This window comes from Galeopterus variegatus, unplaced genomic scaffold (assembly GCF_000696425.1).
Source record: "Galeopterus variegatus unplaced genomic scaffold, G_variegatus-3.0.2 Scaffold1775, whole genome shotgun sequence".
In the NCBI taxonomy this organism is placed as follows: Eukaryota; Metazoa; Chordata; class Mammalia; order Dermoptera; family Cynocephalidae; genus Galeopterus; species Galeopterus variegatus.
This window is the reverse complement of record NW_007727886.1, coordinates 66,537-81,593: the sequence shown is the minus strand read 5'-3', so window position 1 is coordinate 81,593 and position 15,057 is coordinate 66,537. Positions and strand designations below refer to the sequence as shown.

At 40.0% G+C, this 15,057-nt stretch overlaps 1 protein-coding gene across 1 annotated transcript in view; it reads left to right on the top strand.

The window, feature by feature from the left end:
- ADAT2 (adenosine deaminase, tRNA-specific 2) overlaps window positions 1-14,175 on the top strand; it is a 30,511-nt gene extending 16,336 nt beyond the window's left edge. Inside the window, exons 2-6 of the mRNA XM_008578862.1 lie at window positions 2,999-3,103; window positions 5,795-5,945; window positions 7,364-7,470; window positions 12,404-12,476; window positions 12,587-14,175. Of these exons, the coding sequence (XP_008577084.1) occupies window positions 2,999-3,103; window positions 5,795-5,945; window positions 7,364-7,470; window positions 12,404-12,476; window positions 12,587-12,630 (480 nt within the window). The 3' untranslated portion in view covers window positions 12,631-14,175. The remainder of the gene's footprint in view (window positions 1-2,998; window positions 3,104-5,794; window positions 5,946-7,363; window positions 7,471-12,403; window positions 12,477-12,586) is intronic.
- Window positions 14,176-15,057: the final 882 nt, after the last annotated feature.

Sequence of the window (15,057 nt, the reverse complement as noted above, 5' to 3'; positions counted from 1 at the left end):
CCCGGCGCGGGTCCCCGGTCCGGTACGGGGGCAACACTGAGGGTTGCGATCCGTTGCCGGACACGGAAAAAAGACAAAAAAAAAAAAAACTTTTTGGATCTCACTCTCGCTAATTCTTCCCTCTCCTGTTGTCTCTTGACCCAATCTGAACCCACACCTTGATAAAGTATGTGATTAGTGAAATGACTGAAGTTACTAAAGTAGAAATTAGAGGCAGAACTGTGGCAGAGAACCTTGGAACTGGGCACCTGGTAGGTGTGCCACAAATATTTGTGGAACAGATGAACGAGTAGAGCCAGATTCTCTGGGCTCTAGTCCCAGCTCTCTCACATGGGCAAGTTATATAACATCCCCATGCCTGAGGTTCCTCATCTGTAAAATGGGAAAGATCATTGTACTTATAGGGTGTAAATTAAATGAATTAATACTTATAAAGAGTTTTAAATAGTCCTGGGTCAAAGTATACTTTCAGTGAATTGTAAGCTCTCAGAATACTTGAGATATAGACATAATGTTACCTCATAAGAGGTTTGTTGGGGAAAGTATGGTTGGAAGGTAGAAATTTAATCCATAGGTAAGTCACTCTTCAAGCCACAGCTTTTCATTTCCACCGTTCTCCCTAAATCGCCTTCATGTCACTGAATTCAACACAGTTGGCTACCCTTCCTCCGTGGCTAGTTTTTTTCTGAGGTCTTCTGAAACCCCAAACAATCCAGATTTTCCTCCTACCTCACTGGGAATCTCTTCTTAATCTGCTATTAAGATTAATTTTAATCTGCTATTAAGATTACATAGATCCAGATACCATGTCTAAATTCTAAATTGCGTGGTAAGGAAGTATGGGCTTTAGGAAGGTAGGTAAGAGGGTAAGGAGTGGTATGTGCAATATTAGAATAGTGGGAATGAGCGAGATCCATCCTCCCTAGATATCAGTCCTCCTCCTGGCTTCCTTTCTGTAGTAGTCCATGGTGCATTTGTGTGTATTCATCAAACCTTGGAACTCTTTAGGCTTTTGAACTTTGTATAAAGTGGTGCTTTACTCATTATTAAAGAACTGGAACAACCAGCCTGTGGGTAGTTGATGACACAGTCCTGGACAATGCAGTCTTATTGCTTCAGATACTGTCGCCTCATAGCTCTCCATGCCCCATCTCTATCCCATAACCCAGGAGGAGAAAGGGGAGGTCCAGTTTACTACCACTACGTACTTCTCGTTTCTCCTCTGTTGGCCAAATGAAAGGTAGGTGTCAGCTGAGCACGATTAGATTAGCTAAGGAACTCCTGGATGTGCTATAATGGGAAGTTGTCACTAGTATAAAGTAGAGCTGGGAGTAAGAGGTAGAGCAGAAAATGGAACACAGAGATTTCAGTAATGCCTTCAACTTTGCACTGTTCACGGGTACCTCAAAAAGTTCATGGAAAAATGAAATTAAAAGATAATGTGAATCATTCCATGAACTTTTTGAAGTGCTCTCGTGTATGCCCTGTGGTGTGTATAAATACCTACACTTAAATGAGAATTAAGTCCTCCAATGCATCCTCAGTTTTGCCAAAGTAAGGAATGCCTTGCCTTTCTAGAAATAGCTGTACTTGGATTCTCTTGACTACAGTGAGATGGAAATTATTATACACTAGTCCAAGGGTTACGCTTTTTCCTATTTTCTCTCTCAGAAACAGTATCAGGTAGTACCCACGTGTAACCTTCCTGCGTGGAAGGTAGGATTCTTTAACTGTCCTATAGCCCACAGTGGCTATGAATGGGCTAGAAGAAAAATGAATGGGCTATGATAGAGGGGAGCCTTTAGGAATATAATAATTGGTCTGCCATTCCCAGCCTAGCAGTGGTGGAAGTGTTCCTAAACTTATTTTTCTCATTGATTTTTTTTCAATTGAGATATACTTGACATACAGTGAAATGCACAGATAGTAAATGTATCCTTCAATCCATTTTTAATAATGCAGACATCTGTGTAACCCACACTGTTATCAAGATACAGAAAGTGTGCACCACCCCAGAAAATTTCTTGGTAACCCTTCCCAATCAATCTACACATCCCCCTCCACAAAGCAACCACTGTTCCAGTTTCTGTCGCCGTAGTTTTGTCTGCTCTGGTACTTCACGTGATGGGAATTGTCTGCTTTTGTATTTGACTTCTTTTACTCAGCATTCCTGTGAGGTTCATCCATGTTGTAGAGGTGTCAGTAGTTTATTCCTTTTTATTATTTTGTAACATTCCATTGCATGAATATGCCATCATTTATCTATTGTCTTGTTGATGGACACCTGCGCTTTTCGAGGTTTTAGCTATTATGAGCATTCTTTTGCAAGGCTTTTTGTAGACATGTATTCCTTTTTCTTATATAAATACTTAGGAGTAGAATTTGGTCATAGCTTATGTGTATGTTTACTTTTTAAAGAAACTTCCAAAATGTTTTTCAGAGTGGTTGTGCCATTTTTACATAGAGGGCTCCTAAACTTAGAGTAGAAATTGTGGAACAAGGTGACATCAAGTCTGGTCACCTTCATGCTTTTGGGACTCCAGAGAATAATTCCTGTAATTTTTAGAGAAACAAAAAATTAAGCAAGTAGAATTGCAATGACAAAAAAATTCTAATAAAGGATTTATAAATATTATTCATTCTCCTACCTCTTTGCAAATATGTATACTATCTCTGAAAAGGGGCATAGACCCTGGCACTTTAAGAACATTGGTCAATAACAGTCCTTTGATTCCATTTGCTTCCAGTGAGATCACAGGCTCAGGACCTGTGAAGGGGCTTGATGCCCGAGTTTCCCTTAACGTGGACACACAATAGAGAACATGGCACCAAAGACTATAATGGAACTGTCTTTGAGAAAAGGGCAAGCTCAGCTGCATTTCCTTGTTCTAGTGTTTATACACATGTGTCTGTTCATGCTGCATCTATGAGTATTTGTTTGCTATCGTCTTCTCAGGTATTGAGCACTACCTCTCAGATTTTCTACTTTGTGTTTCAGGCCAAAGAAGCTCTTGAAAACGTTGAAGTTCCTGTTGGCTGCCTTATGGTCTACAACAATGAAGTTGTGGGGAAGGGAAGAAATGAAGTTAATCAAACCAAAAATGTATGTGGGTTGAATAGTGCAATTGCAAACATACAGTAGTGATGGTAGGAACAGAGTGAACTTATCACTGTTGGGATATATATATATACTGAATATAGTCCCGTAGCTATCAGTGGTGGGTAGTTCTCCATGACGTCTTTTTTATTTGAATGCCATTTTTTTTTTTATTATGAAAGTGATACATGTTGATTTTATTTTAATGTGGAAAATTTAGAAAAATTTAATGGAACAATATAATCTTAGTGGATCACTTTCTATTTCATGGAGTTTAACACTTGAGTGAAACCCAACGGAGGATTTTATTACATTCACGTTGTTAGCATGGAAGAAACAAGTCCGTCTCCATTTTAAGCCAATCTAATATATGCAAATTCCACTTTACAAAATAGGTCAATTTGTAATGCATTTTTTGTAACTTTAAATAATGTTTTCCTCCTAGTAAATTAAAAAAAAAAAATCCTCAATTTATAACTTTGGAGGGAAGTATAAAAGGATTATATAAAGGAAGGTATTTCTATATCAGATATATCTGATATTGGATATCAGATAATTCAAAGGAATAAGGTCTCTGACACCAGCTATCTCTGTAGCTACATATGTACACTTTAATAGTTTGTGTTACTTTTATTGTGGTTAGGTTGGGAAGATCATGGTTTAAGGCAACACTTAAATGTGCTATCACAACAGTGTGTCATGGTAAGTGTACTTGGGAAGTATAAATGAAGCACCAAATTTTATGATTATAAAAAATACTAGGTGGACACAAGGATAACTTATAACCATAATGCCATTCGCATGGACTTTGATCTTATCATGTGATCTTGGGAGCCAGAGAACAAGTTGATATTGGTACTGGTGCTATGGAGACTTTAAAGTTCATCTGTCACATCTATCAAAAAGAAAAAAAACCCTGAGATTTAGCAAAACACATGTAAAGTAGGAACCCAGATTTACAAAGTAATTATAATGAGGATATCAAAATATCAGTGGGATAAGTAATAAACCTAATAACAGCAATTAGTGAATATATAAATACTTATTTGGGAGTGTAATTCTGTATTTTAAGTAATTGTCAAATCTCCCAATTCATATTTTGTGGCTCAGTATCATTAGCATGAGAACATTGAATGTCCTAACAATATCTGTCTAAACCCCCAATGACCAGGTACAGATTTCTTCCGTACCTTGAAATTAACCTGGGTTTATTTTGGTGTTCTGTGTCATAGAGATTACCCTATAGATACAACATAGAAAGACTCTTGACCCCAAATGAGGAGACCAGAGTGCTTCTTTTGTCTCAGATACCACCTCCTCTCCCAGCTGTGTGTGTCTTTAATATATGCTAATGTAGCTTCTGTTTCTTTAGCAGTAAATAAGGGAGTTGACTGAAATGATTCAGTTATTTTTGGGGGTTTCATGGGGAGATTTGATTCAGTAATTTTGAACCTGATTTCGAAAAAGCACCCAAGTTGGGGAAACTTTAAACAATTTCTCCAATTGGTTTTGGTATGCAGCTAGGTTTGAAAACCTCTCTTCTAAAGTACCTTTTTCTCTCTGAGTTTATAATTCTGTGATTCACCCATGCAGCCCCTCTCGGCCAGCTTTGCTCCCATCTGCCTCTGGCTTCCGTGGCATCTTGGGCCGCTGTGCCAGCACTTTTCACACCTTGCCCCAAATCACAGGTAAATGAGCACCTTTCTGTTTGCCCCTTCAGATTTTATGCTTGTTGAGGACAGAGACTTTTTAATCCTACACAGAATTTGTTTAGCACAGCGGCTTGTACATATTTAGCACTCAGTTTAAATTATTGATGAATGCTATTGTCATGCATATTATAAATAATTGTTGTGTATAGGATCTATGAGTCACATTCAACTATTTTAGTAAGGGAGAAAGAAAAGGGGAAGAGAGCTAGCAGGGTACATATATAGCATTATGTGGCACTGTGCTTCATCTAATTCAGATTGCTTTATGACCTGTAGAGGTATAATTGCCAGAGTACCCGACTTTACATATGAGGAAACCAAGGCTTGGAGAAGTTAGATAACTTGCCCAAGGCCACATGATTAGTAGTGTCATTGTCAGGATTCAAATTTAAATGTTATCAGTTTCACATGCTGTGTGATTTCTCCTGTACCATACTGCCTCACATGAGGTGTCTGAGACCAATACCAAATCTCTGCTTCCTTAGAGTCTGCCAGTGTAGAAAATTTCACCCCCCAAAAATGTATGTGGTAACATTCCAGTAAACGAAATATAGATTTGCCTAGAGTGAAGTCAGTGACAGCATTGAAAATATATTTGGAACTGGAACACACAAGCTTATGAAAATTTCAAGCTTCCCTAAAATATTCAAAAACCATAGTTTTTTTTTTTTTTTTTTTTTTTTTTTTTTGAGACTTATTTCCTCTATGGCATTTTAATTGAAAGAGTTTCCCTAAGCTACTTAGGTACTTACCTAAACATATATCATGATTTGTATGGCATCTCAGATTAGGTGTGTTTTGTTGATGAGATTATGGTTCTTGAACTAGGGAATACATTGTCAACTGCTAAAGGTGTCCTGAAACCTTATTCATTAAAATGTTGGCAGAAATGGTAGGCACAGGTTTGGAATTTATTTTTTGTGTATTTGTAAAATAGCAATTATGTACAGCAGACAAATGTCAATGCGAGCACCTCTCTTTTAAGGCTACTCGACATGCAGAAATGGTGGCCATCGATCAGGTCCTAGACTGGTGTCGTCGAAGTGGCAAGAGTCCTTCTGAAGTATTTGAACACACCGTGTTATATGTCACCGTGGAGCCATGTATTATGTGTGCAGCTGCTCTCCGCCTGATGAGTATCCTTTGACTTCAGAGGTTAATGTCTCTTACCCTTCCCATGAACAAGAAAGTGGCCAGACCCATGACCTGTGTTCTAATACATAAGAAAACATAGACTTGTGAAACACATTATAAAATATAGTGTCTCTTGCCCCCCAAAAGGAAGATATTTCAAATAGTAAAATTACCTATTTCCTTTTATATCAATAAACATAGAACTATTAAATAAGCTAGAGAAAGAAAAGCTTAGAACTAAAAGTGTTATAAAAGGGTAAATCATAAGTTAGGTTAAAGTAGATTATAAAACAGTATGTGTAGGAATAGTTCTGAAGAATATAGACCTAAATATTTTGCCTTTGGATAATGGATTATGGGTGATTTAAACTTCTTTCTGTGTTTATCTGTTTTTCTTTGTTTTTGCCATGAATACCTATTATGATGTATAAAAAAACTTAATCTATAATTGTAAGTAAATGGAAAATTAATCGAGTTACAGCTCTTTGGATTATGTCTTGCACAGAGTAAGCAACATAAATACTGAGTACAATCAGTCTCTGATGATCCTTTAAAAAAATTACTTGAAAATCCAAAAACTCAATTTCATTCTTGCATATTTTATGTGCTTATTTTACTATGTATGTGTGAATAATTTTATCACCTTAAAAATAATACAGAGGTTTTTGAGTATGATAAAATGTTTAATCTCTATAAAAGGGCAGTTATGGGTAACTAAGAATTCTCTCTTCATTCCGCCTTACGGAGTGGCTTAGCTTTGGTATGTTTTGTATTGGGACACAGATTATATTTTATTTGGGCAAAGATCAGGATACAATCTGTTATTTTTAAATGGTGAAAATCCCTTGATCAAATTTCTGCCTTTCTGTTTCCAATTCTCTAATGATTCTAAAAAAGTGATTTAGGAAAGATCAGAGAGCTCTAAACTATGAACACTAAGCAACAGTGTACTCAGTTTTCATCCTATTTGCAATTGTTAGATGTTAATTTCCAAATACTTTAAACCTTTTTCTTTTGTGTAACTGATGGTATGATTTTTAAGACTAATCCTAAACTTAATTGTTTTAAAGAGTAGCACGAGCTTTCCTCTCCAGGATGGCTACTATAAAACTCCCCTAGGGCCAGCCCGGTGGCGCACTGGATAAGTGCGCCGCTTGGGAAGCGCGGCGGTGCTCCCACCCGAGGGTTCGGATCCCACATACAGACCAGTTCCCGCTCACTGGCTGAGCGAGGCGCGGGAGCAGCACCGAGGGTTGTGATCCCGTTGCCGGTCCCCGGTCCGGTACGGGGGCAACACTGAGGGTTGCGATCCATTGCCGGACACGGAAAAAGACAAAAAAAAAAAAAAAAAACTCCCCTAATTTTGTCACAATACACACTTGAACTACACATTTTGTGCAGGACCTTAATTCTGTCTTATAAATCCCGCTAGTTGTTTATGGCTGTCAGAATGAACGATTTGGTGGTTGTGGCTCTGTTCTAAATATTGCCTCTGCTGAATTACCAAATACTGGGAGACCATTTCAGGTAATATGGACTACTTATGCTTTTTCTTTCTTTCTAATTACTTTCATTTCATTATGGGCTTGTGAATAATTAGTGTATGGTCAATATACTAAGAAACCGTGACAGAATCAGACAGGGTCTTGGGACCTCTGGTTGAGTTCAGTTATGACTCCGTATAAGATGACAGGTATGAGTTTCTAGATGAATGCCTACCTCTTTTCATTCACAGAATCTCTCCTGAGGGAAAGTCCCCAACCATTCCAGGTAACTCTTAACAGTCTTCACCCACACCTTCAGTTATGTTTAAAGGCACTTTCGCTACTAGAGTTTTTATTCAATGAATGTTACCAGCTCCATGCTGTACCAGGTTTGGTGAATCTTGGCCCGTGTCAGTGACAGTGATGCTATTTATAGTGAACACAAATTCAACCATTTTGCTTGATTGCCACATGCTATTTTTATTATCTAGCAATCAATCAGTGTATTTTCATTTTTTTCTTCTGTTTTTAATGTTGAAATTTTCCCCAGACTCAAGAATCTACATGTTTTGTTTTGTTTTTTCCTCCCTTTTGTCTTTTTTACCGACCGGCAACAGGATCGCAACCCTCGGTGTTGCTCCCGCACCGCGCTCAGCCAGTGAGCGGGAACCAGTCTCCACATGGGATCCGAACCCTCGGTGGGAGCGCTGCCACACTTCCAAGCGGCGCACTTCTCCAGTGCGCCACCGGGCCGGCCCAAGAATCTACATGTTTTGTTTTGTTTTTTCCTCCCTTTTGTCTTTTTTACCGACCGGCAACAGGATCGCAACCCTCGGTGTTGCTCCCGCCCCGCGCTCAGCCAGTGAGCGGGAACCAGTCTCCACATGGGATCCGAACCCTCGGTGGGAGCGCTGCCACACTTCCAAGCGGCGCACTTCTCCAGTGCGCCACCGGGCCGGCCCAAGAATCTACATGTTTTTAATCTCTTAGAAATTTTACTTTCTGTTGAATCTTGCTCCTTCTCCCAAAATTTTTATGTTTAAGACTGTAAGCATTAAGAATACGTATTCCAGAGTTTGGCCTGTGGATGCATACCAAGACTGGTTTGATTGTTTTTCTCTCCAAGATGTAAGGTTAATCCAAAAGTATTATGCTTTAAAAAGAAACATATTTATCAAATGTTGGACATGGTGGGCAGTTTACTTCATAGACCATAGGTATTCTTAGAATATTATAAGGACCTATGAAGGACTGTATTTAGCTGAATCCTACTGAGAGCAAGTTTTGTAAAACATTGTCTTGAGTTTTCCCAACTGAACATTAGCTTTTCTAACAACTCTTGTACATTTGAATGTAGATGACTTTCAACATCACATCAGAAAAGAAACTAGCAGAATGATGGAGAGTAAATGGTACAATTAAAGTCATCTGCAAAGGGATTTGATTTTTCCAATCACTTCTATTAGTAACTCAAATTTTGCTTACATAAGTCTTTGCAAATGAATTATCGACTCTCTATTTCCTTTATGAAAATGATCTAAAGAATTTCTCAAAGTTTCTGGGCAGAACAAAGATGAGCCCTTGGATGTCAGATGTGAGTGGAACATTTCTCTCTAACACATGTACCATGAGGGCACAAACACGGTTCTTTTCACACATCTCTGCCAAGTCGATCTGGCTGAACCCAAAAAAGTGCATTTTCAGTGTGTGCACCTGGCCACATTGGCTCAGTTGAAAATGAATGCCCATAGCTTGAAACCATATCTCCATGTTTTGTTTTCTGAGGTGTTTTGAGATTCTAAAGAAAACACTGGTACCCCAGTGTAAAGCAAGGTAGATCATACCTAAAGCCAAAATGTTTACTGAGTTTTAGTTATTTTAGTTATACTAAGTTTCCATTTACACTGTCAGAGCTAGGGCTCAGACCCTTCAAACCCATTGTATAGACTGGGTCCCCAGACCCCTCACAAGCAGGTCCATGCTAGGTAATTGGGGAAGATCCCAGGAGCTGTTGGCATACAACACAAGCTCTGTCTTCAGCTTCCTCAGCGGCAGCAGCTTACAGGTCTGGTAACTTACAGGTCCGGCGGTGGCAGTGGCCTTGCTGAGGGCCCCAGGGGCACTAGCAGGAGCATCAGCAATGGCCTCCCCCTGGCCGCCACTGCCACGGCAGAAGGGTATCCTGGGGTTGGGGGGTGCACCGTGGATCAGAGCCACGAATCTTTTATACTTAAGTCCATAACCCAGGACACCTGGGTACACGCACAGTTACATTGGACGATAACCAAGGAACACCTGAGTGCACGTGCCTATGTACATCAAATGCTCAGCAAGATTCTGAACATCTGAGGGGCCCTTGGCCATTTTCCTGTATTTTCCCAACACCCAGGCTTCTGGATATTGTGTTTTCTTTATTTGGCAGGGTTCAGGGGGCAGGGAGTGATTGGGAGGTGGGATGCTAGTTCCTTATTGCAGAATTATAGATCTTCTTTTAATACTATAGTATAAGCAGCATTAAAGTTCACAGAGGAGACCTACAGAACTATTCTTTTCAAGAAGATGGTGATTCATTTATAATACTTATCTGCTCTGTTTTTCTGCAATTTTTTATTAAGAATGTGAGCTTTTTATGGAAGCTGCAAATTTGTAGCTATAATGGATACTTGAAAATATTATCTTGGTATCTTGGAGGCAATTTCCTTCTCCACCTATAACTCAGTGGTTCTTGTACCTGACTGCACATTAGAATCACCTGGAAAGTTTTTGGGCATGCCCGTGCTGGGTCCCGCCCCAGACCAGCTGAGTCAGAAGGCGGGAGATGAACGTTGGTATGTTTATAGAGACATCCCAAGCAATTCTGCTGAGCAGCCAAGGTAAAGAACTATCGCTCTAACTCCACGTGAGAGGAGAGGCCTTTGAGTGTGCATATGGGTGCCTGTCAGTGGAGAGGTGGGTGCCCCGGGGAGCACCCACACTTAACATGGCAGGAGGCAAAGGCAGCTGTGAAGGGACTGAACAGCAACAGTTATAGTGATGAAATACTGAGAAGCCAAGGAGGAGAGTGTTCTAAAGTGAAGCGGGTATGGTCAGTTGTTTCTACAACTGTGGAGAGTTGAGGAGGCAGAAAGGAGACCGACCAGTGTTTTGGTCAGTAGGGTCTTTGGGATATCTGAGGGGCAGCTTCAGTGGGGTCTTGGGAACACAAGCCAGTGAGGATGAGGTTGAGGAGAAAACGAGAGCAGAAGTGCAGTATGAAATGTTGTCAGGCAGGAGCAGGGTAGCTTGCGAGGACAAAGGGTGGAAGAAAGGTTGTTTCCTGTCATGGGGAAGGTTTGTGCAGGCTTTGTAGACCCAGGCAAGAACAGACTGAAGACACAGGAGAAAGGGAGGTTCACTCCCAACAACATCCAGAGTGGGTGGTGCTCCAGCCCTCTGTGCTAGTGCCTTCTGGCTCCTTCCTTTCCTGTGCACTGTGTTCAGACGCTCCTTGGATCATTTCATGCACTTCAGAAGGGTGCACTGCATCAAGGCCAAACTCTTCCGACAATCCATCAAAGCCTTATGTACTTCAACCCTGTATTGTCTCCTCAATTCTTTCCAAATGCTTCCTTAGCGATCTACCCCCTCCCCATCTCCATCAGCCGGTTTCCTCACATACAACTCTTGTTCTTTCCTTGAAGTGCTCTGCTTAATCTCTTTACATAGTCTCTATCTCTAAAGCAAGTTCAAGCTTTATCTTCTCCATGTAACATTTCATATAATATCACTCCTTACCAATATCATAGTTTCTTATTTATTCTTTCACATGTTTTGATCTCTTTTCTCCAGTTCGATCCCAAAGAGAGAACAAATTGAACACCTTAAAAACAAAAATCTTCTATAGCAAGGATCAAGAAACTTTTCCTGGGCCGGCCCAGTGGTGCACTGCTGCAGTGCGCTGCTTGGGAAGCGCGGCGGCGCTCCCGCCGAGGGTTCGGATCCCGCATACGGACCGGCCACTCACTGGCTGAGCGAGGAGCAGGGGCAACACCGAGGGTTGCGATCCCGTTGCCGGTCCCGGTCCGATGCGGGTGCGGGCGCGACACTGAGGGTTGCGATCCGTTGCCTGTCACGAAAAAAAGACAAAAAAAAAAAAAAAAGAAAGAAACTTTTCCTGTTCAGAGCCAAATAGTCATTATTTTAGCCTTTGTGAGGCACTCATGTTGTATAGTGTTTTGTTTTTTTTTTAAACAATCTTTTTTTCCGTGTCCGGCAACGGATCGCAACCCTCAGTGTTGCCCCCGTACCGGACCGGGGACCGGCAACGGGATCGCAACCCTCGGTGTTGCCCCCGCGCCTCACTCAGCCAGTGAGTGTGGGATCCGAACCCTCGGGCGGGAGCGCCGCCGCGCTTCCCAAGCGGCGCACTTATCCAGTGCGCCACCGGGCCGGCCCTAAACAATCTTTTAAAAATATAAAATCCATCCTTATCTCACCATTCTTAGCCATGGACTGAATTTGGTGCACCAAGTATAATTTGCCAACCCTAGCTCTATAGCATCAAACACTTAATGAACCACCAGTCGATAACAGCAGATAAAAATAACTATTACTTAAGAAGCACTTATGATGTGCCAGGTATTTAACATGTTTTATCTCATTTAATCTTCACAAAATCCCTCTGAGGTGAGGGCTGTTATTAGCTACATTTTACATACAAGGAATAGAAAGTTTACGTTCCTTACTCAAGATCACATAGCTGATAACTTAATAATAGTTGATTGATAAGTAATAGTTGATTGAAAGTGGTGTTTGACTGAGGCTGTATTCCTGTTCTTCTGGAAATGTCATTCCTTGCCCGTGTTCCGAACATTGTATACCCAATGTATATTAACATCTGAAATCTGTGTGCATAATCATGTATATATTGCTGTTTTTATGGGATATCACACGTTTTCATAGGCCTTTGTTCATTCTCAACTTTCTCATTTTATCAGTGCATTCCTGGATATCGGGCTGAGGAAGCAGTGGAAATGTTAAAGACCTTCTACAAACAAGAAAATCCAAATGGTCAGTTTCCTACAGTTTATATGATGTACCTCCATTAAAACAAGTCAGTGTGAAAAGAATCTGACATGAGCCTACCTCTTTCATTTTCTCCTTTTCTATTTTTTTCATAGCACCAAGATCAAAAGTTCGGAAAAAGGAATGTCAGAAATCTTGAACTCATTCCGATGAAAGATTCATGCCCCAAAGTGACCTGGACAAAATTCTTGGATTCAAAGCTGTTGACATCTTTGAATAATATGTTTATACATTGTTAATCTGTGGGAAATCTGTCTCTCATCCTTTGCTCTGTTAAGGGAACAAATTAGCACTTTTTAGAAGTCTGATCATTATAAACAACTATTAGCTTTTCCACAGGCTGAAAGGACATTTTAAGAAGGGGAAAAAATTAAGGTTTGAGGTTTGAGAAATTAGCAAGTAGTGCATGCCTTTCCAGCCACAACATTATGCTCAGTCCAGGAAAATGCCAACCTTCCAGAGAATGTGCATCCAGACCCAGGTGCCTGGTGTGTGTCTGGATAGAGCATGCCACACTGCAGGCATGTTCTCCAGGACTGGCATTTCAGAGTTGGATTCTTCAGTTTTTGCAGCTACTCTGTTCTTCCAGGGAACAGGGGGCCTGTGACTTCTTTTTTAATTGTATATGACTTGTATATATATAGACTATGATTACATGGTCCACAGAACAGATTTCTTGCTTTTATAAAGCATTTAGAGAAAAATACATACTTTTCAAACAAGTACTTAAGTGTCATTTTTAAATTATAGCATATTGCTATAATAAAATCTTATTTATGCCTTCTTTGAAGATGAATAATAGTCTTAAAAGAAGAAAACAATGGGACAATTCCTTGTTATCTAGTAATTATACTGTGCTGGAATCCATTTGTTGCCTGGATCAGTGGACAAAACAAAGAATCCTGCCCTCATGGAGCTTATCTTCTAGCAAAGGGAGACAGGTCATAAATATAATAGATTATACAGTTTATTGGAGGCTGGTAAGAGTGATGGTAAAAAGAAAAAGGAGCACAGGGTAAAGAGGATGAGTCAGCCAGTTTGTGGTGGGAGTGTTGGTAGCAGAATTAAATAGAATGGTCGATTTAATCTGAAGTTGAATAGTTATTTCTTTTTTAAAAAAAACAGGTAAATTAAACATTTTAAATCTAAAATTTAAAACTGTGAACACAACACTGGAAAGGGTATCCACAGCAGAATGGCCCAGATGGTCACCCCCCTGACTGCAGTAAGGGTTGGCTCTGATAAAGGGGGCAGCTTTGCAGAGCTACGCTGTGCGCACTGTGCATTGTGCCCAGAAGGGGGCCTCGCTGTTCCACCAGAAGCCCAGCTCCAAGACTTGGAGGGCAGCTCCTCAGTTGCATTTCTTCAGTGGATTCATTTCCTTGATGCAAAGCATCTGTATTTGTTGGTTCTGCCATTTGAGCGATGTCTCTGACTTGTTTGTTTTGAATTACATTACCGGCTGGAATGTAATTGTGGTGAAAGTATTTTTATATTGCTGAGAGTAGCAGGTAATCACAGTTACATGCTTCAGAGGATTTATAATTGCTTGGTTTTGTCATGTGTGTTTTTAACTACATTTGAACAGATTCATGGGGAAGAATATGCATGATTTTAAATCTATTAGTACATGCACCTCTTCAATTTCATCTACTTTAAAAAATATTAAATTTTAGTGCTTTGACTGGTTTGTCTCTTTTTGCAGTTGGTCATAATTCATTTCTATCTCCTGCTTTTCTGCAAGCAGACTTCTGTATTTATTGTCTTCCTTTCATTTTCTTGGAGGTTATTTGTAGGACAAACAACATGGAATCTCTCCTCTGTAGAGTACCACCCAGTAGGTCTGGCAGAGCATCTTATGTCCAGTATGTCCTTGGTAAACATTTGTTCAATAAAATTATTGATTGAAATTTTGGGGGAAAATGAATAATAAGGAGACTATGAAGGATAAAAAGCCAAAGCCAAATTAGTATGTGGGTATTTTAGCCCAGAGATACTTGCTACTAAAAAAGAATGAAGAAAATAATAAAGCGATAACCAGGGAAGGACAAAAGACTTAGCAATATACATACAAGTGTGTTCTGTCAGCTGTGTTTTGGAGAATGGGTAAGTAGTATTTCCTGATTCCTAAGCATGACTGAACAGTTTAATTTCGGTTGGTCACCTTTTTGATTCTCTCACCAGTGACTGACTTATAGAAAACTCTGTCCTAAATTTTTGGACTTAAGCACAGTTCCACTTATCACTTTGGGGGAAAATCAGTTTAGATGGCATATTACAGATTGGAGGTCAGCACCTCCAATGCTAATCCAGGACCATTGTGGGTGTCATAGACATTAATTCTACAGAAGTCTGACAGCAACTTTGAAGTGGTGGTGAGGGATTGTGGATATATGGTGAAGTAATCCGGCTTCCAGAGTGCCACATTCTCTACCTACTTAGATAGATTAAAATATTAAAATGTCACAGTTTGAAAGCTTGAATTCAGTTGATTGATACTGGCAGTGTTTGTCTAAGAGACTTGTTTTTTTTTTTTTTTTTTTTTTTTTTTTTTTTTTTTTTTCGC